This window comes from Battus philenor, unplaced genomic scaffold, assembly GCF_028537555.1.
Source record: "Battus philenor isolate CCGP_79_NKW_IND1 unplaced genomic scaffold, ilBatPhil1.0.hap1 SCAF_11, whole genome shotgun sequence".
In the NCBI taxonomy this organism is placed as follows: domain Eukaryota; kingdom Metazoa; phylum Arthropoda; class Insecta; order Lepidoptera; family Papilionidae; genus Battus; species Battus philenor.
In genome coordinates this window covers 9,920,697-9,947,302 of record NW_027181673.1, presented here as the reverse complement: position 1 = coordinate 9,947,302, position 26,606 = coordinate 9,920,697, and the positions used below count along the sequence as shown (strand labels likewise).

Genomic DNA, 26,606 nt, shown 5'->3' with positions numbered 1-26,606 from the left:
CATAGGTTCTGACACAAATTTCAATTTGATTTAATATTTATCTCCGGAAATGTTAAAATTATTCATTCTTAATAATGCAAATGCTACAATTGAATGGGTATATGTGATTGTTGTTAATCCTGTGTAATCTGGATCCTAGACTGTCTTTAGTAGAAAATTCATTAAAATGTCGAATGTGAGACTTGTGTAAATCGTCTGTTCGTTTAGACGCTCTTAAGACAACCTATAGACAGCCATTTTTACGTTGGGTGGTAAACTTTATGTAGACCATTATCGTTAGAAAGAAAATGCATTTAATGTTTGTTAGGAATTATCAATATAGTTTTTTTTTTATTTCATTTAAAACAGATTCTTGTTTGGAGTCGTGTTTACAACGATGTGTTCCATATCGTGCTATTTTATATAAAAATTATTTAGATATATATACGTAAATACTTCGGCAGATTTTACCCTCAAAATGGTCTGTCGAAATTTATGAGATAAAAAATAATTAATTTTCTATTTCATACAAAACAAGTTTTCACTAAGAATGAAACGAAAGATAATTCTAACATGTCTTAGTAACACGTGTGATTTATATTTAAATTATTTGATGATTTATACTATACTTTTCAATTGTTTTAAAATTATGAAAATTTGTTTTAAAATATAAAATTGGTTCACGTTCGCGAGTTTTGCTGTAAATTACATATGTCGCAAAAGTTTACTAAAAAATGTACAAGTAAGTTTTTTCGCTTACATTTACTGACGATAAGTCTTTAATGCTAGAATTCTTACGCCTCGTGTTTAGGAATGCCACCACAGCAATTAACATACCCACAGTGCTCACTGTAACTTCAGTTTACCAATCCACTGAGCTAAGTCACTTACTGGTATAAAAAATATAAAAGTTTAATGATTTCCTTCCTTAACTTCTCAGGCAATGTAGACTCGGGCTTATCTTCGGATTGTCATAAAAAGTTTTACATAGCCGGAGACACGCTGGCAATTTTCTTAATGTTACGAGTTTCAATGCTGCTACATTTGTAGCCAACTTCGACTTTTTCTATCTTATTATCTCGACATATTGTTCTAATTAGGCTTGTAAGATTTTATTTTATTAAGTAATATTAATTTATATATTTTAATAACAATGATACTAAATTAGGATTAATATTATACTCTTAAAATCATCACACCTTTTGTAGAGCGTATTAATCAATGTCTTTGTTATTCAATAAAGAATAATTAATAAATGATTAGCTTATTTGTAAAACAAACTAATATTTACACATTATGTATAAGAAATTTAATAAGTATTAGATATAAAGAAAATACAAATTCGGTGTCAACAAAATGTTTAATAAAATTCGCTTCAAACGAAAACAATTTTGTATAAATAAGTCACAGTTTAAAAAAGGAAAATTACTGCATTGTTATATATATACATTTTTGTGATACCCGATTTTTTATGATTTTTAATGAATTTTATGAAAGAAATTAATATTTGAATTACAGAAATTAATGTAATAAAAATTTAAATGTTTTACAAAAAGAGTTTATTAACACGTAGGAGAAAAAGGAAACAATATTGCCATCAAAATCTACAAAAAACTTCCGTCAACTTCATATGAATTGGCGCGACCCAGTAAACGTTGGCGGTGAATAGATAACTGACGGGAAAACCGCTAAACTGAAGGGCGATAACGTCACTGTTAAAGACGACGAGCCACAACGCGATAAAGTCAACCCCTAATAAAAAGCCGAAGTACTAAGAGTCAGATTATTGGACGACGGCTTATCGAGCAACTTAGTCAGCCCCAAATTGAGTGAACAAGAATTATGGATAAACTTTCCACTTACAGCGCATAAAGATAATGAAGGTCCCGATTAAATGAATGCGGCAAACATTAGAAAAGCCGTCGTCGATGATGACTCCGAAAACTACTTAGCCGTTAGTGTTGCAACTCTAATAATATAATAAATCTTCGTCCTAATCGATCCAATAAAAAATCATCAAACCAAAATACTAAACAAAAATAGTAAAAAATTACAGACGCCAATCAGTGATTTAGTAACAAAGCCGTATCTCCAGTTGGATATGATTTCATCTTTATTAGATTCAGAAACCAATGTTTGTTAAATGTTTTCAGCTAATAAAAGGAATATTAAGGGAACGGGACCCAGCGAACGGGAGGAAATGAAAGCGACGAGAGAATGAAATTGGAAAACTTGTTACAAAATTACTCGTGATGAAAAAAGAAAATAAATAAGTCCTACAGAAAGTTGGAGGTACGTGCTCTCTTTAGCAACTTTTATTTACCTGGGGAACCATTTCAAATATTTGTGTCAGCATTGTTAATCATCTAAAAAAACAATGTCCTCCGTAGATATTACGCAACATCTAAAGAAAAATTAATTTAGTTCACGAAGATTGGAAAAGAAAATCCTCTTACAATTTGCTAAAGAATTTTAATTTTGGAAAATAAACAAATAAAGAGTATTTTCTGAAAACATGTTATCAAAATAGTCTATTTATGCAAAAACCGAGAGTTTTTTTTAAAAGGTCTTGCAAAATTTATATGATCATTTAATAATCAAAAAGTATTTACCAATTTTTATTTGACTAACTCACCTTTTACTCCAGTTTCCGATCTCAGCATAGCGTCGACCATTTAAGCATCCGCTCTTTCTCACTTCATTGCCTCTCAACGTCTGCACTGAGTTTCCGTTTGGCGTTAATGTTCCAACAGAGGCACTATTATTGTTTCGCTCCCTGTTCCGCGGGAATGTTCCAGTTCCAGAACGAAACGTTCCGAGATGCGGCTTCTTTTCAACGTCGGGAGTGAATTGCTGAAGGGGGATGGTTACATTACCACTCCAACTCTTGCGATTCACCGCAAATGTTTTCAGCGTTCCATTGCCATTGGTTGGCGAGGGCGCCACCCCGCAGAAGCTACTTCTGTTGTGACTATTCTTTATGAACGCGCTGTTCTGCAGAGAGACTTGAGGTTTGATCGGCACCAGAGGCGACGCCTGGTCAATAGACATCGTACTTTTTATTAAAAGTAGATGCAACCTACTTGTCACCTATCTACATTTTTGTCTGAAAAAGAACGAAACAAGAGCCGTTAAATTGCGAGCTTATTACGAGCTGCGATATCATCAACATAGTTGCGGTTTGCGCTGAAGCCAATTAGAGGCGTGCGGGCTGCAGTGAATGAAGTCGTATTGGGAACGATCGTGATATATCAATCAAGTATTGAGTAAGCGCGGCTTTGTCAACTGCTTATTACGAGACACCAAATGCTCTAATGAAAAGATGCCGAACGATACATAGACTGCAAATGAAGGAATAGGATAATATAAACTACATCGTTGCCATACATTTAAATAGCTATGTACTAAAAAGTTATTATTGTATGTAGTATTCAAAGTTTTTTTTTATTGTTACATTATTTAACATACTAAAAATTTAAACGAATCATGTTGGCGCGTCCGTGAGTTCGTCACGGTCGTGTACACATCGCCGAAAACACCATTATAATATTTTATCGCGTAACTGTAACGCAGAAGTTATTTTTTATTGTAAAATATACGTTACCATAGTACCAAAATGGCGGTTAGAATTTTTTAATGTATTACAATGTAAATATCGTAAATTATTCTAGTACCACAAAATAATTTCGTGTTTAACAAACTTGTATGGCTTATTTATACGGCTTCATCGAGTAAGCAAATCTTTCTATGGGTAACGTGCACTACCTGTGTACGCTTTTGCTACATGATACCAAACAATGTTCAGAAAGCTCCTATTGCTAGTTTAAGAAAAAACTCATCTATCACTCGTAGAAGACAGCATACTTTTGGATCAATGTGTCTTCAGACTATTTTTAATGATAATTAAATGCGTAATTTTATATACTTTAAAAAAAGTACCGCGAAGTTTGTTTTGCTTGTTCTTTTTAGATCTGAGGCGTTTATCATATGAACAACAGTTAATAGACTTGACGTCAATAAGTAACGTAAATCCATGGTATATTAAACAATATTTTTGTTTTTTAATAAAAATAAAAATATATAACAAATTTTTTGATATGTTACATGTAAATGCTCCTTTGTTTATTAATACACTAATAACAGCGCGTGCAATTTGCTAACGTACTAATAAAGGCAAATGTATTCATTTCCGATGTAACACAACACTAGGCGGTCGGCCGTTTACATTTTGCTGACCTTGTCTACAATCACGCAATTGCGTTACAATTCAACTGGTTAGTCGCGTCCTGAGTCGAGACCATTGTCATCAATTCCACTCTCATTTAAAAGCGCTCGGAATCTCCTTCAGTACTCAAACTGACCTTTATTACATCCTTAATCACTTTAACCTTTGATTAAATGCATATTCTAGTTTTTACCACTTCAAGTTATTTTGCATTGTTGGTTGATCGTGAACTTGTAAATCAAAATGGAAAATAATTCATACACACCGCTCAATTACAAAAATGTAATAAACACGCGTGGTTTTATTACATTTTAGATATAAACTTGACTTTACTTTTTACAAAAACATTAATTTATCAACATGATCAGATCTCTCCATCTCAGTCCTTGAAACCAAAGCGCATTAAAAAATTAACATTATATTACATATACGTATGCATAAGTGTAATAATATACTTGTACACGATTAGAAAATTCTTAATGATAAAGTTCGTTACTATTTAAATATATGATATATCTTATTATAGTTCACGAAAATTCTATGAAAATTTCTATGAAAAAAACTAAAATGGTTTCACTGCTGCACAGAGGCCTTCCCGAGAGATTCATAATAGTACCGGTAAGAAGCGGTCTGCATCTCGCGTCTTCTGATGCTCCTCTGTAGGTGTACAGATAACATGCGCTTGGCATCCGTCGTCTCAAGTTTATAACTTGAAGGCACCAACGGCTATCAGATCCGCGCGCTATGTGGCATGCACACTGCCACTTGTTAATATAGTAGATTATTTCTGATACTTTTGTTTGTCTATGGGTCTCTTCATTTTTGATTCGATATCGTATAGAAATTGTCTGCGAGCGGGCCCATAAGGTTTGCAGTGAATGACACCTTTTTAATGCCACAAGTCATCAGCAAATGTATACTTTAGATATTATGAAAAATTTCAAAGTAGACCTTTATTTTTTTTGAATAATATTTCGCCTATGGTCAAGCGAGCAAAGTAGCTTGACCCAGTCTGCAGGCTCGGAGATAGGTAATTTGCCTGCTATCCGCTCACGCGTTACCGCGTCATTACATAACAGTTGCGTAAGCCGATCGTTTGGTTTGTTGCATAATCCTCACTCGGTAATCGAGACCGCATCGCCAACTTCCAACACCAACCGTGAAATTGACTGAATGATCATGATTGCACAAAAACAGTAAGTGTTTATTTTTCAACACGTACACATGACATTAGCATATATATTATTATTCAAGGTAATTTGGTCAGAATACGTTATACCCAAGACAACAGTACACAGACTAATAAGTAAATTTGAAAATTATCAGAGGTTGTTTAAATAATAATGATATTTATTTCGGATATTTTATCTAAACGAAGTGAATGTCTAACAAGATAGGTTGGTGCTATTTAAACAAAAGTCCAAAAATTTAAAGTCACAATACCTTCCAAAAGTATATTAATTACTATTTCCATTTAAAACTTTCTATAAACAAAAGAGGCAGTAGAGTAAACTATAAATTACCTTCAGGTACCGATCATTGTGTAGTTTGCATAATGGTACCGTCAGCGAATTGCAAGGCGATTATTTTTTATGTCTATTGTTGCAGCTGGAGTAGTTGAACTCGTGGAAGCGGAAAATCTCGACGCAGCTATTTTATTTTTAAAATAAAACCGTATATTTACCGCGGCTGTATTTCCATTAACAAGTTTTAATCTCTACTAATGCAATGCTCTGTTTTGAAAAGGATAGTTCTTCGAACGACCTTTTTATGAATAGGCTACGGATATCTCGAAAACACAGCTAAAATGTAATATCGTATGCGTAAACATACGAGTTATCTATAGCATAGCTCCATAATACTCTATGTTCTCAAACACAACCATTCGCTATTAGTACTTACGTAACACGTATAAATCGAAAAAATGTTTTATAACGTAATACCGCTAAATATATACTAAAAAGTATTTATTGTTATTTTTTACCATTAGTAATAAGGCCCGGGATATTATTAGATATTTTCTGTTTCAATATTCCTAAGTGCCTTAAAACGAGGTTTAGAAACAATGTAAGCTACCAGTGACGACATACAACAACCAAATAGAGAGAGGTATACTCTGGATTGTATTGGTAGACGAACGAAAGCTACTTAAATTGCCTAGCGAATTCGAATATTAAAATGACAGTAGATATACCATATAGTGCGTAGAACAAATGGCTGCCGGGGTCTAGAGTTTCTGAAGTGGAGACCACGAATCGGCAAGCGCAACTTAGAATGTGCATTCTAAGTTGCGCTTGCGCACCCATGCACAATGGACAGATGACTTAGTTAAGGTCATCGGAAGACGCTCGAAGCAGGTTGCTTCCAACCAGTTCCATTGAATGTATAATATAGAGGGCATATGTCCAGCAGTAGACATCCTATGGCGGAAATGTAATAATAAGTAATAGAATTCTGTTCGCGTAATAAATGTTAATAACTCTTTAAACTCAACGTCCATTATAATACACAATACAAAAAGTCTACGGCGCTCAGCAGATAGAAGCACTCCCATAACTTTTCTTTCATAAGATGGCCAATTTCCGTTCTTTCTTGTTCGCCTCCAAAGACATTAATGCATACTTCTAAAGAGCTTTGCAAAATTGTCCCCTTACGTGCCTCTAAACGCTAGTAAGTATCAATTATCTCTCCCCACGTTTCTATTTGCATGAGCAATTACTTTAGAAGTTGTGGAAGTCGAAATGTCTTTAACTATAATTGTGAAACTTTCACTAATGAAATTGCGTTTTATTATAAAAATAAAAATAATGATAATAATAAAAGAATCAAGGCAATGGACGTGGAAACGGTTATAAAGTAATAAAATTGTTTTGTACCATTTGACTATCACTATATCGTCAACAATATATTATCAACAAAATATACGTTAGGTATGATATGGTCTTATTAAAAAAAATCTTAATGAGTAAAATCATGAAGTATTAATTAATATTTTTTCAAAAAATATAATGAAACGTCGTTAACTTTATTCGATAATAAAGTTATTATCAATTAAGTTAATTACTTGTACATGCAGTTTCTACACGTGCAAAATAACCAGTTTCTACTTTTTTATGAAAAAAAAAATGAAAGGTGCATGTCACGGGTTCGCAACTTAATATGCCTGCGTTCATCTGTCAGTCGACAGGTGTGCTAAATACCAAGGCTAAACTTTTACCTTTTACATTTAGTACCAATATGTCAGTTAGACAGCATTAGCTGCTGTCTTACGTTATTGTAGAAGTGTTAGTTTAAGGATAGGATAGTTTCTATGTAAGGAAAGCAGATGGAACGGCGATAGACGTAAATAAATTTGTACTAAAACTTTCTTTATAGTTTATGATAGATACATTTATTGTTAACTATTTATATAAATATACTAAAATTCCATTATTTGGAATTTGTGTTTTTTGAAATTGAATTTTCTGACATAGTGGATATAATAATGTACATGGTTAAATTTTATTAAAAAGGGCGATTCTTGAGTTTCTGGTCGGCTTTCCTCAGCAGATGAGTATTCCCTGCCGGTGGTAGTACTACTTATAATGTGGTAATAATCGACATTTTAAAAGTGCGTGTGTACGCACATGCACTTTAAATTTTAATTTAGCCTCCTTCAATTGTATTTTGTTAGTAAGTAATAAATATAACTGGAAACTAGAAGAAACAAAGATTAACAACGTCTTGGTAAGTTAGTTCTGTTCAATTATGAACTTATTTTGTCGAAATATCCACGAGTAGTGCATTTAAACAGTGAGCAAATTTACGAGCGTATAAAATAATTACACGAACCATTCACACAGCTTACGGGTAAGTTGAAATTTATATAGGTCCGCGGCAGTCGGGAAGGGGTGAGCAGACCATAGCGGCCGCCTCGGCGCCGTACATCTCGCTAAATAATAGACGAGGCACGGCCTTCGTCCGATAGCGTAACGGGACTAAACTCTCACAAACTAAAATTAACAAGAGCTGTTTAGTAATCAACCGGTTTAAGAGGAATCTTCTTATAACGGAATATCCCTGATATCTTTGATTTAAAGCGCAACTTTTGATAAATTTTTAATATTTGTTAATGATTTCTTAGATCGTTGTATAATAAATGACAAAAAGATTAAATAAGACATAATACTAATGTAAAATACATATTTTCCATTATAAGGTTTTCTTAAATTTATTTAAAATAACTTCTTGTAATTAAAGTTTCAAGAGCTCAATTCTTACTTGACTTTACTTGATTCCAACAGGACGGGTTACATTCAAGAGAGATGACACTGAGTTACCGCCTCTAAGTCCAGATTTATCGCCATGTGATTTTTTTATAGAGTCATCTGCCTTAAATTCTTCGCAAAGGTTTGCTGAATTACAGCAAATATTTCGAGTAAAAATGGCCTCTTCCTATTGCTAATGTTGCAGACGTTTCTTCCCGTAAAACATTCAGTGCAGTTTGGAAGAATTTTTACGATGATCTGAAGGAAAACTTGATTGCATACTTTACAAAAAAAAATCCTTTAATAAAAATATGTATTTATCAATGCATAATAACTATTTTTTATATTATCATCAAAGTGGACTTTATTTTGGCCCACACTTTAGTATTACAAAAAGAATATCTAGAGAACGTCTTGTATCTTTTTCTCTTATCATTTTGAGGACGACAGTGCTAATAAAATTAGCATCCTGAAATGGTTCTTAAATTTTCTATCCAACTGTTTTAAATTTTGATGTCTGGAGTTGAATTTTGGTTAAAATTTCTGCTGAATTAGCAGTAAAAAGTGATTCCTTAATAACCATAAATCAGTGATCCCCGCTTTAATTCGAACTGATTAAGGCGCACAAATTGTGTGAACAGTGACACTGCTGTTTACAAACGATAAAGAAATGAATCGTAAAACATACATGTTATCGCCGCAACAAACCGACTATTTAAAATTCAAAATAGAGCTCTATACTATAATAAGATATTGAAAGCACGTAATACTCGTATTTTAATAACTTCCCAACATGAAATATAATCCAGCATCTTTTTGTCATTCAAGATTACTTACTTATCAATCGTGTTTTTAAGGCGTTTTGCGGAATTTTAGGGATATTATAACACATATGAGATACGCTTTTTATTTCTGTTTCCATAAAAAGCAAAAGTTTAAATTAATCAAAAGATTCGATTACCATACATTAATTTTTCTTAACAGTACAGCGATGTTCAAAAGTAACCATAACAAATGAAATGTGTTTAGCACAGCTGGAGCATTAAATTTATTTATTTAAGCAATATAGACCTTGTTGAACTCGTCGCAAAAAGTTGGATGCAGGTCGTGTCGATCCTATAGGATATCTATAAAGTGACCCAAGCCCAGCAGTGGGCATCTTACTGCTGAAATAATGATGATGTATATTTTATTATGATTATTATATCGTAATAATGCGAGTGGAAAACGACCTTGTTATAGTCGTCGTAGGTGGTGCTTTTATTAATTAGTCCTATTGCAGACATAAAGATGAGATTTATGTACATTATATGGCTATTATATGACATTAATTTAAATTACACAAGTTAAAAGCAAAGTGATGCTTAGTATTTTCTACTACAAAATCATACAACACAACAAATTATTTACCATTAAGTGGAATATAAATTGAAATGCGATCCATCACTTTATATAAAAGCTTCTCTAAAGATGTGAATATTAAAAAACACAAGGCCCTCGACATGCCCCGCAATTAACTCGCCTCTCATGCTATTGCAAAGAGGCCGTGAATGAATCACACGCGTCTTGGAATGTGATTGTGTGGCTATCGAGTAGATACGGCGTTTGTGTATCAACTCAAAGCAAAGTAGATACGATATTAGGTTCGCACACTCACGTGACCATAGTATACATTGTTTATAAATAACTTAAATATTATAATAATGCCGAGTAATAAATTTCGTTCATTTTGTAACGATAACTTAAATATAATCATGTCAGTGAAATTGACACAGTTATAAATACGTACAACATATATTTATGCAGTAATTTCCGATATCCTTGTAAAGGTCTGCGTAACACGTATTTATGGTTGTGACAAATAATATATAATTTTTCTATCTCTTTCCTTAAAATTATGCGCCATTTAAATACAAAGTAAAAAGAAAATCAGATAATATATTTATTATATAATATATTTATAATAGTATTTTAATACATGACTCTGTATAACTTACAAAACATCGTTATGAGGAACATGTTGATCAGAGTATATAACATAAATCATCTATTAACGTTTGTTCAGCTGTCGACCTATTCTAAAACTATAACAGTATTAATTTTCTTTTTCAATATCATCAATCATTTTCTGACAATTCAGTCAGTCTGTCAGGTATAGCTTTTACAATAACTAGTAGTTAAAGATCTCAAGACGACCGACATCGTAATAAAATCCTAAAACACTTTAACAGTTTCCACTTATTATCGAATGATTGCTTCAAATATAATTAAGTACAAAAGGATGGTAATAAATAATGTATTTAAGAAAATTCTAAACCAGCAAAAATTTTGCTAAATGTTTGTTAGCTCAGAATTAAACTTGTAACAACGATAATTTGTAGCACGAACACTATATTTACATGCAAACTCGTTTTATTTAGCATTTGTTGTTAGTATTGACACGAATATCTACTTTAACGTTGCATTGTACTTTAAAAACACCAGTTAGCGCGCGCATGTGAATGTCCATCGTCCATTGATAAAATAAGTATCGTATAGCACGTAAAAGCTATACTGCTTAAAATAACTTTAAAGGCCACGTTTTTTTAATAATATAAACTTTAAGACAGTAGGAACAAAATTAAATCTTTATTATACATCCACTGTATACAAGGGATAAAATTACCAGCGAAAATAATATATATCATGCAGAATTGAAGAACAGGAACCAAGAAACAAAAAGTAAAAGAAAAAGGAATTTTAGAAATAATATTAAATAAATTTATAAGAGTATAATATGAACATAACGTTGTACACTGAAATAAAAAGTACATTCAATCTATTTTAATACACGTTGTGAATACATTTACATATAATTTTCATTATTATTCCCATATACCGCAATATTTAAACAAGTCTTTTTTAATATGCCAACACTACAACAACAGAATCAATAATTATGTAATAGAGTTGATAGTCCACCGATCTATTTACATTTACGTACAAATTAAATTATTTTATAAGTCTGCCGACAGGACAGGAGGAAGGTTTCTTTTGCCAAAGTACTCATAATAAATTTCAAATTAAATCAAACGACCAGGAAAAATATCTATATTCATGCCGAGTAACAGCCAGGAAAACAAAAACCATTGTGCCAATACACTTCCGACTTTTATTTAATACGTCTGTTAATATTGAAAATACCAATGATTACCGTTCAATTCATTTAATTTTTCCCTTCGTAGTACGCAAATCTTTAAACACCGTTGAATTCTTGTGCAAGATAATTGCTGAGTATTATTTACCCAAGATCTATGCCTTATGTACCAAAGTAAATTTAAATAAATGTCTATTGCTACATAATACGCTTAAATAGGGAACTCCGGCTGAATCATGTTAACTTTAAATAATAGACAATTTTATGTTTATCGCTCTTGTATCGAAGTTCAAAGAATATCATTTCTAGGAAGAAAAAGCTATGATATTATTAAAAAGAATATCGCGGGGTATTTATTGTATTTAATTATATTATTATCGCCATAGAATAATTTACTGGGACTATTTGCATACGACATAACTAGAATGACAGAAGAGCCCGATTTAATAAAAACTAAATTTAGATTGGATGCCACTATAAAGACATCGTTCAACTTAAAGTTATGATGGTTCAAAAAGCGCCCTGATATGAGAATTTTTTGTGGTCACTTTTACGATAGAACAAGTAATCCCCAAGCTCTATTATCACTCAGTGTTTTAACTTATTTGAATGCGATTATCTAACTGTATCAAGTATATTAGATTAATTATAAATAGTTACGTAACAACATCCATGTTCGAAGCATAGAATTACATTGTAACTATGATATTGAAACTGACTCGTGATACAGTTGAGTGGCTTCTGTCTTTCAATATCGATTAAACTTTATGTTGAACTCTTTGACAATAAAATAGTAAACTTGGTAGTCAGCTTTGATCTTCACGTCACCCGCCATAATCGGCGTTACATTTGTAGGTAATTCCTTTTCATAACTGTACTTCGTTATAAAGTGAGAGACTGTGTCGTGTAGTGGGACGGTCTGCTGATCAAACAGTTATCTTTCATTTTTTCATATACTTTGTGAAAACATGACCGTGTATAAAACGGTAAACAATTATATTGGGCGTGTAATAATGGTATTACTTATTCTTAATTTAAGAGCAAGATTGAAGTAAAACGACCTAAATGACCTAAACTTTTTATACGTTATTTAAAATAATTAAAAATCATAATTACATATTTAATGTTATTTAAAGCCAGCTCTTGTTAACACAAGTTATATGTTTTTAAAAGTAATAGCTATAATATTTTTAATACAGGGCGATTGATTATAACTATAAAAGTTATAAAGAGGTGAATGTATAGCACATTTGTCAGCAAAAAGCTATGAAGCTTTTACATATATTTCCTATCACCTTGTATGAATGATTTCTATTTATATATACTACATTAATTATTTTTCTCTATTGGAGCGCGATATGTCAATAACTTTTAGTAGGGAGTAAGAAATAATTTTAATACGTAGCAATCTAAATTTTGAAAACGATTTTTCCCACCGTATTATCATTACGTTATTTATTACTTCTACAACTATTAATTTTTGAATAATACCATATCTGCAAACGAGCCATAAATTAGCTCTGAATATTCTACAGTTACAAACATTTAGAAAGAAGTTTTTGAAGTAAAATTGTAGATTAGTTCGGTAAATATGTCACGTGTAAGGACTCTTACAAAAAAAAACACCACTACCCAAAAAAAAACCTTTTCATCTATAATCAATCATTCGGTGTAATATATAAAAATATGTGGTTAAACATTTTATCATATTTTATATCCTAAGTAGGTTTTACCTTTTAAAACTACAATTGAGATGCAAGACAGGTTGGACAAACAAGCCCAGCGAGTTGACATAGGCAAACGATGCGGGCTATGTCGCCAATAGTTACCATGTGGAGCGATGGGAAGAATACTGATGGGCACCGCTATTTACGTAATTAAGGCGGTAGACAGCATGGTTGGACCACACAGCGGACTGAAAGAGTACAGGAAATAATAAATTGAACGATCTTAAACCCGTCGAAGATTTATTACTGGATAATTGGCATCATAATGCGGGCAACTTGCTAACAAAGATTAATGAGCGCATATACAAAAATATAGATAATCAGCTAATGTGTTAATATTCGCAAGGCATTGTTGGCACTGAATCAAAATATCCAAAGAAATTATTTATCATAGATTTATTATTACGTTTCGCAATTTCATTTACGTATAAATTGGATTCAAATGGAGATAAAAATAATAAAGACTAATGAACTCGTTAGATTTATCTATAACGCTGCGTAGTAAATTAAGTTGGTGAGAATATCAAGTATTAAATTTCTATCGCCAGGTTTTTTTTTCGTTTTCTTTAACTTAATGGCTCTATAATATAATCACATAATATTTCTAAAAAAAAGGCAAAGTCGTTAATGTAAATCTATCCGCAATAGAGTTTAGGTTAAAAAAGATCGAGAAAACAATGACTTGTAATGCATTAATATGCCACAATGATCATACCAAAAGATACGTCATCGTTATACTTTCAGCCGCAGGACATCCAATGTTGAACGTGGTCTATCCGGATCCTAAGAAGATCGTCTGTCCACCTTGTGGGTAAATGTTCTACGCTACGCTTGCCAGTCCATGATCTCCGCTTTAGAACCTTAAGGCTCCAAAGTCCTTCTATTCTGTGCGCACAGAATAGAAGGCCACATAGGCCTGCGCACAGCCACTCCAACTAGCTAATACACTGACCTATGTTAGTTATTTTCGTTCGCTTTACCAATCTACTCCTTCCTAATTCGATTTAGTAGAGAAATTCCGAAATGAAATAGTCTAAGAAGGATCATATCCCTTTATGAAATGAAAGACTCAAAGAAGGCCGAAGGCCGGAAATGAAAGACTACGAGTATAACATGACAACATAACACGTAAAGTTCTATTTATATGAGAAAATTGAAACCTTCATAATAACCTGCTATTAAAAGAACTATTAAAATGTTACAAAATCAATCATATACTATAATGACGTAATTGCTCCAAAATCTATCACTTTCACTTAACGTTATAAACTGTATTAAGAAATTTGAGAGAAAAGAAGGGATTAAAATTCAATCAACGAAGAATACTTTTGGCCTCTTAACATACTTTGCACGCTTTCTAAATAGGCCGTCATTAATCAATGCAAAAAAAGGTTGACGGCTGCTGTTCAAGGAAGGATCGCCCAAAAAAGTTTATTATCCTCTCCAGCATAAGCACGCGCTGAGAGCCTATTCATATAATTCTATTGTCACGTTAAATTTTTGTTTACTTTTAAATTTAAAAACTACTTTTTTACTTAATGATTAAGAAATCATGTCTTGTATATTTGGATCTTGTTTGAACGTACGGACGAATAAATATTTATGCTTTTTAATTTACATGTTCTCGTCTAATATCCTTTAGTAACTTCAGGTGAAGGACTACGTCATGTGTTACCATTTCATTATGACCTAAACATGACGACTTAAAGACAACGTATTCGGATGGCGGAGGCTTAGAGAGGCCCTCCGCCACGACTTTAGCAATAGACTCCCTCAAAGTGTGTGATCACTGATGACTTATGGTAGTAAACATAATCTTTCGATTTAGACATCTGACAAGCTCACAGTAAACAAGCCATGGAGAAGAGTACACGGGATTTCTCTACGACATCAATTCAGAAATGAGAATATCCGTAAACGAACGAAGGTGGATGTAAACCAGCGGATGGGGCAGCTGAAGTAGCGGTAACAGGTTTCAACTCGCAGAATAGCTATTGAACTAATTAGACATAGATGTGGCACTGTTTTAAAGTATATGCATATGACTACAAACCTGCGATCGTAACGCACATGTTCTTCATTTTTGAAAACAAATATGGAAGTCAAATAATTTGGCTTAGAGCACGTCCTCGAAAATTTTTAGGCATAAGTAATTTATGAAAAAAAGGACTGCCTTCCATAAGTGCAACGTTAAACGCGGCTCAATGTTAAAGCTTTGAACATGACGAATCGCTCTCATCATTCTTGAAAGCTTTAACGCAGGGGAACGTTAAGATAAAGAAGACTTAACCTACATTGACGGCAAGCTCTTTGACGTAATGAATTTCGCTTAAGATGCATAGGCACGGTTCCATTACCAGTACCGCACAAAAAGCTATCGCGTCTTTTAACATATCAGCCTTCGTTGTTTTTAACATTTATTAAAAAATACATTTAGTTCCTTGTACAGAAGACAAATGCAGACCTAAAAAAATTCAGCATTGTATACACAGATATTAATATATCATCTGCCTATTTACAATAAAAGCGAATAGACAACTATAGTATACTAAACTGGTTAAATTAGAGCCTAATCCTCATAATAAAACCAATAACATAAATATATTATATTTATTTAATACTTATATTATTGCATGTCTTTTATGATTTCACTTAGATAATAAAAGTTAATACAAAATAATGTTGCGCTAAATACGCACTTTGACACGGAGATGCTTATATAATCAAACCAAACAACTAAATGTGATATTTATAAGTTGAGAACACACTTAGACTACTGTAAGAGTAGAACGGCCGATTAACATTAAAAGAAACCATATCTGGCTAATTAATGCGGCAGACATTACTAGAATTTTGGCGCATCGGTTCTCGGCGCTTATGAAGTGGAACCGCTACTCGCAGTATAAGGAGCTACGGGAAACAATAGCCGCCGCTTTCCGGGCTACCTCGCCCACATTAGCGAACGTTCCGCCAGATACGACGTGGCAATTAAAAAGCCATGAACGGCTGGAGTGGCGAGCGCCTAACACTCAATTAGACGTCTCATATCCTGCAACGTGCATTCTACATACATTATGAATGTTAATCCGATTTTTTTCCTCTCGTAATCCTGTACAATAATTTCAAAGATTTTTTTTTTTCATTCCAAATTTGAATATTCCAGGTCTACCATCACGAGTCTCAATACCGACGATACTACAGTATCGACACTCAAACAAAAAACTGGAGATCCGAGAATTGAAAGCACTACAACTTGGCGAGTCATGCTTTAGCGTGTTATTTTAAAACTTTTTATGTAATTAAAAACTTTCATGTTTTTATTATGCAATATCAAGTTGTAAAGTTATAATAAAAGTAGGTTACGAAATCATTCTTATGAATATATTTTTTTAAACCTTTTAGCTTCAGTCGGGTGTTACCTTTGGTAAATATTTTAACCTTAGATAAATAATATGAATAATCGATAACCGTATTTCTACATCATAATTCGTGTAAATTTATCAGTACAGCGTATTTTTAAAGAAATATCAAAAATTAATTACAGATTATGCAAAAGTAAAATACATTTATTCAATACTCACAAAAATTAATCCGTTTCCCTTGGTCATGCCATATTTTAGTAAGATTTTATCGGGCATACATATTTTTTTTATAAATTGAATGATACTCTGTGGAAGGTTTGTTTTAATTAAAAAAAAACTATCGAAACTTTGCGCTTTTGACAGTTCGCTTTAAACTTCGTAAGTTTGGCAGTTCATGCGCTGCAAATTTATCTTGTCATTGAGAAGTGTTTAACAATCTCAAAATTTATTTATTTGTTTCACATTAATAAATTAAATGATCACTCTGAAGAATATTACATTACTTTTTCATTTTAAATGCGATAGGCCAATAATTACTGCCAGTACAAGGCCTGTCGACTAAGGAGACTGCAAGAGCTAAAATATTTACAAAAAATACTAATAAGTAAGCCGCGATTGCTGAAAAATCAATTAAAAAAACTATAAGAATTACCCTCTGCCCAAATGGAATTAGCAATTTCCACGGATTCACAGCGACTGTGCTCCGATGTGACTAAACTCTTTTATAGGTAACGAAGCCCGAGGGACAGTTACTTTGTACTTTTTATTGCCGAATTGAGAGGCAGCCGAGTTCTTAGATCGCTTTGACAGACCTCACGAGGGGACCACGGTATGGGATGTCACTCGAAACACATACACATTCAGTAACATGCCGGGCGCTCCAAAATCGGTTGCTTTGATCTGGTATTTTCATTGTGTTTATTCCTTGTTAAAAAAAATAACTAATATTTTTATCTAACTTGTTTCCAATAATTTCTCAGCGTCCTACTGTGATTTTTTGATTAAAAGGAATGATATAAATATATTTGAAACTAGACAAGTTGATAAGATGGGTTATTGACAAGCAAGTTAAGGTGAGGTAAATAAAGCCGCAAACAATGTGATTGCTTATTCCGATGCAGAAGCACGGCCGCGAATTGCAGAGTCATGGCATTTCGTAACCACAGTCGGACACATTCCACCGCGTGCCGGTGCAACGCCCGTTTGTAATAACTCTATGCCGTTTACTGATGGTTTTATATCAGATCTAAATGTCCATATATGTTAATCTGTATTCGCAAATATGGACATATAGATATTTCGACTCCATAGTCACCAGAACTTATTAAAAAAATAATTCTAACACCTTAGAATCGGATTAAAATCTCGACAACTATTTAATTTAAAATTGTACAGAGATTTATGAATCTAAACAAAAATTTAGAATAACAATCTTACATCTTCATCTTCATCATTATATCAACCGATAGACGCTTTTTTGTTCGCGCGTATCTATATTTTTTTTGTTATACAATATTTTACAAAATGCCTGAGCGTAAGTTGTACTTGACGTCTTACCCTGTGTGCTTACCGACTGTATACAATAGTATATATCGACAATACATATAAGTAGTATTAAATAACAAAAATGTTTGATAAATTTTACAAAAAGTATCATTTTAATAATAGGGGATGCCCAAAGATCATCACGATGACCGGTGAGCCTTGAGGTGCCCGTATCCAGCAATTTTCCGCTACCATAATAATATCTTCGGGGAGGTTGCAATTATTATGAAGCAATATATTTTTACTAACTTAGATATATATGAACTGGAAAAAAATATATTTTAAAAACTAAAATAACAATACCAATAAACTATAGCACAAATTAACCCGAGTAGCCTGAGAAAACGTTTTATGTAGAATGTACAATATTTATTCATAAGATGACCTTAATAATATATAAATACTATTAACTGATCTTGGTTGTTTTCCAAATAAAATGAAAATATACAGCTGTACACACTTGAATAATACATAATGGATTCATGAAGCAACGTAAAAAATAAATTACTGCAATAGAGCGATAGTAAGAGATATATTAACTTTCCTTATCGAACATCAATATATAGATCGTACAACTAAACAAAATTAACAATTCAAAAATGTTCATGTTGTTTAACAGCATATAAATTTAACTGTTAGTAAATAAACCTATTATTATTGAAAGCAATATGTAATCATAGTCGATAAAATTATCTTGAGGAAAAATATCCACCGCTTGATAAGTTCGTTAAACGTGCGGCCTTCGTTTTATGACACACCTACAATTTGTCTACACAGACAGTTGAAACAAACGTAGTCGACCTGCAATTTAAGTAATTAATTGAACGATCCCTTTTCTTGACTTAAGGCTTCACATTAATTATATTTTAAAAAGAATAGCTTTTACATTAGAGCATTTAATTCATTACTTGTATATTTATAGGCGGTTGCTAAAATGGAAAAAACATCTCCTTCGACCATATACTTAAGTTTAAACTTATACGTATACTATTCACAGTACAATAACATTGTTTTTAGTGAAGATAGACTAACGAGCAAATATATTACTGTAAGCGATCACCGGCGCCCACATGTATCCGCTTGAGCAAAGGAGTTTCAAAACTACTTTGTCTGTCTTTTAAATAAATAAATTCCTTGTAAATATTTTTTTAAGTTATATATAGGGCGATTGGTTATAAAGCTTATACACCAATAACCAATCATCCTGTGTATGGCCTGTATATCATATCACTTTTATTTAATTTGGGAGTATTGTGTGTGAGTGGTGATATGAAGTCTGAATTGTACGAATAACTTCCGACGAGTACGGTACATAAATCCCAAAGACGTAACTAATTGCATGCGATTATCGGCACGCGCAAAATAAGGCCGTTTGCGCAATCCGCGGCAACTCCGAAGACTATTGCCCTCGCAACTTAATGTTAGTCGAATAACATCGACTCGCGCGCCGCTCTCTAACGGGACTTGACTCCACCCGCATTGTTTTGGACGATCTTAATACAGTACGTGCTTGAGTAAATCGCTAATGTGCCCTTCACATCACATCAGCTTCCCACGGTCTCTGTTTAAGGCCATTCAGCTTTAGTTCACCAGATTACAAACCGCTGGCATAGAAGCCATTTATTCGTCATAGGTCAACAGACTAAAATAATTAACGAAGTTATTTTATTTTTAATTTTTATCATGGTTGGACATTCTCTCAATTCTTTTAAAAAAAAAGTTGAATGTATAACAAGGCAAACCTAAATCGAGGCAATTGAACAGAAACCACAAGAAAAGCAATTACTAAGTTCCATTCATTGTATCTTGGCAAAACAAAACCATTAGCCGAAATAGGATAAATCGGAACAAGTCAAATTACCGATAATACAGCGACTTACTAATATTAACCCGGCTACAGATAACGTTATGGACTAACAATTTATAACTATATATTGCTATACAGTTACAAGTCTTGTATTAGTTCCGAAGGAGCGCGTTCAGCGTTTCCAAGCTTAGTTAAAGGCATTACGATCACCTACGGCTTTAATAAAGCAACCCGGTATGCACATGATTTGTACTAATTTATTAAAAGGGCCAGGTTATAAATACAAATATAAAACATCAGACACTTTTTATAACTCTAAAAATTTCCTAAGAAGAAGAAGACGATTTCATTATGGTCTATTTTTAAGTCAACAATGAATAGTCATAATTATATGCATTATAATCAAAGGCAAAATATTTAATATCTAATAGCGTTGTATTTGCTCGTAAGAGTATAAACAAAAGTGGAACGTGATAAAATACAAGGTTAAATATGGTTTAATTTAAAACGTATTAACGAAGGGATCGTGTCGATATTTATTGCATCAGAACGTTTATCCTTTTTTCCATTGCATACGTACGACTTAAAGTTCACTTCATTGTACTTTAAAGTAATACAATAAGATAGTTTTTTTTAATGACACGAATCGGCCATATACGCACACTAATGCTCACAGTAAAAAGAAGGAAAATCGCTTACTTGGGACACGTTCTTCGACACCAACGATACAATCTCCTTCAACTTATCATGATGGGAAAGGTCGCTGGTAAAAGGAAGGTTGGTAGGAGAAAGAAGTCGTGGCTTCGTAACATTAGAGAGTGGACCGGATTCGCCAGCGCTGCTGAGCTATTACGCAGAACCAAAAATAAGGAAGAGAGCAGGAAGCTTATAGCCAACCTCCACTAGTTGGAAGAGGCACTTCAAGAAGAAGAAGTTTTTTTTAATTGTATGGTTTGTTTTATTTTTCTTTTACTGTTACTATATAGTAACAGATCACGTAATTTGATGCTTAAATAGGCCTACATTGATAAGATTTAGTCTAAGTGATATCATTGATAAAACAATTAATGTTATATTAAGGATTTTCCTCTGCTTTTTGTTTGATTTTAATCTAGGACGGTGATATTTGACGTGTTGAACAAACATAAAGGAGGTTATATTCTACTCGAATTATTTTTAGCTTTTTAGATAAGGCCTTTAAAGGTGTAGTTTACAAAGAAAGAAGCAATATCAAATTCTTGATTTTCAATTACATATTTTTGAAATAATAATTATTTATTCAATACGTAAACAGCCCAACGAAATATGAAATGTTATAAAAAAATAAAGTTAAAGATTTATATATATTATTTTATATAGTTTGCGTAATGTTTCATTAGAACGTGTTAATATAAAATTTTGTTTTGTGACCTGACTTCTAGATGTTTGCCTGTACTACAGAAGTCAAGGTCTGCCGTTCGTAAAAAAGGATTAATTATAAACAATCTATGCAAGATCAAAAACAAATGTAATTGTTTTTATCTTGTACAAGAAATATATATAATGAAAGATATTTACTTATTATTTACACATAAGTCTTTTGAGACATTGATTGCAAATAAAATCATACATTTTATTACTGTTTATTATATCTATTCTACAGCGAAAAACGTTGACATTCGAAAGTTAGAGAGATTATGTCGGTATTAGCTGCCGCCCTGTTGCAATAATCGAGAATGAGCTTAGATGATGTATTACTAATCCGACATGCAGTGAAAAATATCGTCGCGAATTCTAAACAAGATAGGGGAAGGCCAATGTCAACGACCGACAACCCCGTTTTCTATACAATATAGAACAAAAATACAAAAGGGGCCTCATACCATTACGGGACCAAATTATCGATTGAACGGTCAACTGTTGTAGAATTACTTTCATGATAAAGAATATAACTCGTGCGCACGCGACTGCGAGTTTGGGTCTTTTATGAACGATCTAACGTATTCTAAGTTAACGATTATGATATTTCATTCTTTTATTTATTCGGTCTTCGAAATGGAAATTATACATTTTTTTTAAATTATCATTAATTGTTATTGTGTTGTTTTAAAAATACTATTTAATCGTTGAGATAATAATTGATTTAGAGCCGGAAATATGGCTTATAAATATATACTATGGCGATACTTAATATACTAATATACAACTAGTTGACTCGGCGAACTTCGTTTAGACTACCAGTCAATGAATGAGAAAATTTCGATTTTCAAATTTATACAAAATCATAAAATAATTTTTTACACGGCTGCTTTTTGAGTAACGTTCCTTTTTTGATATATTTTTTTAATTGATGAATTTAATACTTATATCTATTCCGGGAGAAGACAAATCAAAAAAACACAAAAATCATAAAATTTGGTTCTGCCATTCAAGAGTTATAAGTGGTGTAATTAACACATCTGTTTTATATATATAAATTAATATGTATTAATATCCTAACAAGGTACTATATACCTTAACAAATTCTAACGCAGGCGTGTCTACTAGCAAAAAATACTGGTTTATAAAATAACATTTTTTTTAAATTATCGCTAAGACTCGTGTTATACTTTTAAATCTCGTTGAACGAGTTTTGTCGGGAAATTAAAGGAAGTTGTGACCGTTTAAGATGTTACGAAGCTCAAGTTCCGACCTGTATTGCTCGCAGCTTCAGACACTGGACACGTCTCGACTCGCTCTAGTGAATATTAAAGGCTTTCTTTAATCAAGCAAAATTAAGTGATTTAGCAGAGCCTTTTTTTAAAATACTGACAGAAAAAATAAACCATAAGAAAAATAAATTTGTGTCATGTATTTCAGAGTTATTAATTTATACAGTGTGATTGGTAATAGGAGTAAAAGATTTAAAGCTTTTTCCTGACACATTATGCAACCTATATGATGATAATATAAATGATCGTAGCTAATATGGAGATCAATTATTATAAAGAATGATATAACTAAAATAAAACCTGAAAATTAGCGCCAAAATAACATAACTAACTACTAGTATCATCGATACATTTCGCACAATAGAAGGCAAAAAATGACACAAACTCAAATTTGTAGAGTATTAAATTAAGCTACACAAGGGCTCGGTTAACCAGAGGCTGGGGTGTAGAGACGATCAATTTCAAGGGTCCCCTTTTATTCAAATCCCGTCTTTGTCTCTCCAATTTCATACAGTATTATTCACAATAAAGTGAACTCCATGTCGATCAACATACCTGACAATTCAGGTTAGCAGTTGATAGATATGTCAATAAAATAACAATATCTTCTAGCGTGCTTCGCAATATATTACAAAACCTCTTAACAACAGTATGACTCGAGCGTTTATAGAAATAAAATAATAAAGTTGAACTTGTAATTAAATGTTAATGCCACACAGATAAAAATACGTATATAGGCATATTAAAAAATTATAAATTGTTCAAGCAAAAATCATTAAATAATTTGTCTAAAATACTGCAGGTGACAAAATATACAAACACTTTTGCGTATACAAAAACGCTTAACTACGAGATAAGACTTATCATAACTGATAAAGCAACTGTGTTGATGATATCATTTATAATCTATAATAAAATAAAATAAAAACTTAATGATAATTTCATATAAAAGCCATTAAGAAAATAAACATAAATAATACGTACTTCTTAAACAGAACCGTTGAGTTATCACTCAGCGAAACAAAACACAATAGGCCTAAAAAAGCCAGCACAAAAATAAAAACAAAATTAAAAAAAACAAACGCATAGGAAGTTGAACGATTTACCGGTCAACTCGCGAACTCGTCAAAACACTTCACAATTCGACGACAATATCAAATTTTCGTATGAAATTTGATAAGTGTTAGGTGAACGAGGAACCAACGCGACGCGCAACTCTCCTACCGAGTCTCGACCAACTGACGTTTGTACCGGCGAGCCGGCTATCTCCGTCCCTCTCCAATACGCATGTCCGGAACTGGATCCCTTCATCGTACTCACATTTATTCCATTTTTACAACATTTTTCTATGTAAATAATAACAATTAATGTGCAGTAAAAATCAGCAGTTTGCGTATATTTAGAGCGAAACGGCATAAAGCGGGCTGACAAGGTCGAGCGTGATTGTGCCACAATATGGCTCTCGGATAAGGTACATTCAGGTTTTGCACCTGGCTTTTGAAGATAAGGAGATTGAACGACGCTGTAGGCACGTGAACACTATCTGATTCTTATTTTATAATGGCGCGACCCGACTTAATAAGTATTTATTAAAATGATAGACAGACATATTTATAAACGTTAAATATAAATCCGATCTTTTTAGTGTTGTAACTTGTAAAGAATGCGTCCCTTTATTTGGGTGTTTACATAGGAAAGCCAAGACAAAACAAGCAAGGTTGATTTGGAACATGACAAAATATTATAGTTTTTTAACCTTTGATTACCGGTGTTAAGTCGAAAATCCGTGCTTTCGACACCATCACTCATCGCTCGGTATAAAATATTTGTAACAAATTTATATCATGTTTACTTTTTTCTCGAATTTAAAAAAAAAACATACACATTATTTTGTTTACTTATACCTTTCTCTATTTATATATGTAAATAAACTAGTTTCTTTAGTAATTCTATTTTGTATTTTGCAGTGCTTATTTAATATCGGTAAAGCAGTGGCTGTTTAACTTTGACACTCCATAGATGGCGCTGTTAATAACGGTGTTATGACGGCGTCCATTGCGGTCGCCGGTCGGTAAAGCAGTTGCAGTGCATGCAGTGTGCAGCAGTGAAAATTTAAAGTATTGCAAAGTAAACTTTTAAAAAAATCGACAATTTAAACAATAAACTTTAACGTTCGTTTCTCTGTTTTCAAATAGGTAATAATGTAAAACATTATGTGTGTGATTATTATCACCTCACTACCAAGTTCAATAATTTTTATAATAAATCCTTATTTTCAGAACAACGCATTATTGTTTGTTTGAAGCATATAGCTGCATATTGGAAAAGGAATTGTCTTATAAACATTAAGAGAAACATACAAGAAGGAATTGCATTAAAAAAGTGCAATCAAGTATTATAACAATAAAAATAGGAAACCTTTATTATATCGTAATTTATAAATATAAATGATCTCGTAAACACACATTGTAAATATGCACTGCTATCAGAAGCAGTCTCAAAATGGTACAATTAAACATCATATCAAATAAAAATTGTATCCTAATTTAAGATATTCCAAATAAAGTACACATTAATTTTAAGATTTTCTTCTTTATATAAACTGTTTAGTGTGAAGTACTGTAAATATGTACTTTTAGTTCTACCTCATCTTCACTTTCTCTGGCGGCGTCAAAACCGGAGCGAAACTGGAAATGAAAGCAAAATTGTCACTTTACAGTCACAATGAACCACACGGTCGATGAATATTCCTGATATATAGTCGTATGTATACTTAGACGACAGTGGTGAAGTAATAAAAGTTGCAAATTCAGAGCTTGATAACATTTGAAATTTTGCGTAAAGAGATAACGTCGCTGCTAACTTTGTGATTAAACATTTACGCGTTTTTGCACAAGTTCCATCTAGACGCTTATTGGAATACACCAGTTCCAGCTCACATTTTGAACTACTGTTGTTACTAAACAACAAAACTCAACAACATATGTAAAGATGATAATTGTAAGAAGGTATTATGAAAGAACACGTAGTCACCATCTTCATGATATTAGCTGTATAGCTGTAGTCCAGCTGCAGTCCACTGTTGGACATAGGCGTCTACTTCATATTTCTAAAAAGACCGAGAGAAAGCGGCTTGCATCTAACGTTTTTTTAACGAGTTTAACAAAGTCAGTGTTCTACACTCCAAAACCTTAAAGTCTCAGAGGCCTGCCCTCTGCCAACTTCACTTACCAATCCGTTTGGCTACGTAGGTATGTACCTGTAGTAGTTATTTACTAATACCGAATTAAAAACTTTGTTTTTAATAAATAGAGATATCACTGACATGTGGTTAAAAGAGGTTGATGCCACGTGTCACATAGCCACCGAAACACAACATTAAAATTTCCGACTGCATAATTTTAATTTACGTCAACTGGTTGGTCAAAAGTTTAGATGTTAAATTGTCCACTCCATCATGCCATGTAACAACACTCGAATATTTTTTGTAGGAATATTTAAAATATACAGTCTATAAAGAAACAATTGTATCGATTGTAGTGTTAAAAATGCGAATTCTTTAGGTGATAGACGAAATAAATCACAACAAAGTATATAGTGTACATATGTCCAACGTTTTTTATAGTTTAAATTGCCTAGCCTTACTGCCTCTTACTTTACATAATAAAATAAAAAAAGTAATGTAACATATAAAAGATCTCCACCCACTCACGGACTAACGGAAGACTGTAATATCAGTAGTTAAGTTAATTTACAACATGAAAGAGTAATCTGATATAGTACGCTGATATTCTTTGATCCTTCTGCGAATCGAGGGCACGGACTTGTTTAAACAATTTTTATTTATACTAATACCATGGTATGTAATACATTAATAGAACAACACAA

General features: G+C 32.6%; 1 protein-coding gene across 7 annotated transcripts in view; it reads right to left on the bottom strand.

The window, feature by feature from the left end:
- spri (sprint) overlaps window positions 1-26,606 on the bottom strand; it is a 229,174-nt gene that overhangs the window by 113,654 nt on the left and 88,914 nt on the right. For 6 of the 7 annotated variants that reach the window (XM_068771973.1, XM_068771988.1, XM_068771981.1 and 3 more), the window contains exons 1-2: window positions 23,703-23,938; window positions 2,615-3,085 (exon numbers count right to left, since the gene is read on the bottom strand). The exons of the other annotated variant lie outside the window; for it this stretch is intronic. In XM_068771973.1, coding sequence (XP_068628074.1) covers window positions 2,615-3,030 — 416 coding nt within the window. In that variant the 5' untranslated portion in view covers window positions 3,031-3,085; window positions 23,703-23,938. Of the gene's footprint in view, window positions 1-2,614; window positions 3,086-23,702; window positions 23,939-26,606 lie in introns of those variants that run through there. 7 annotated transcript variants of the gene reach the window in all.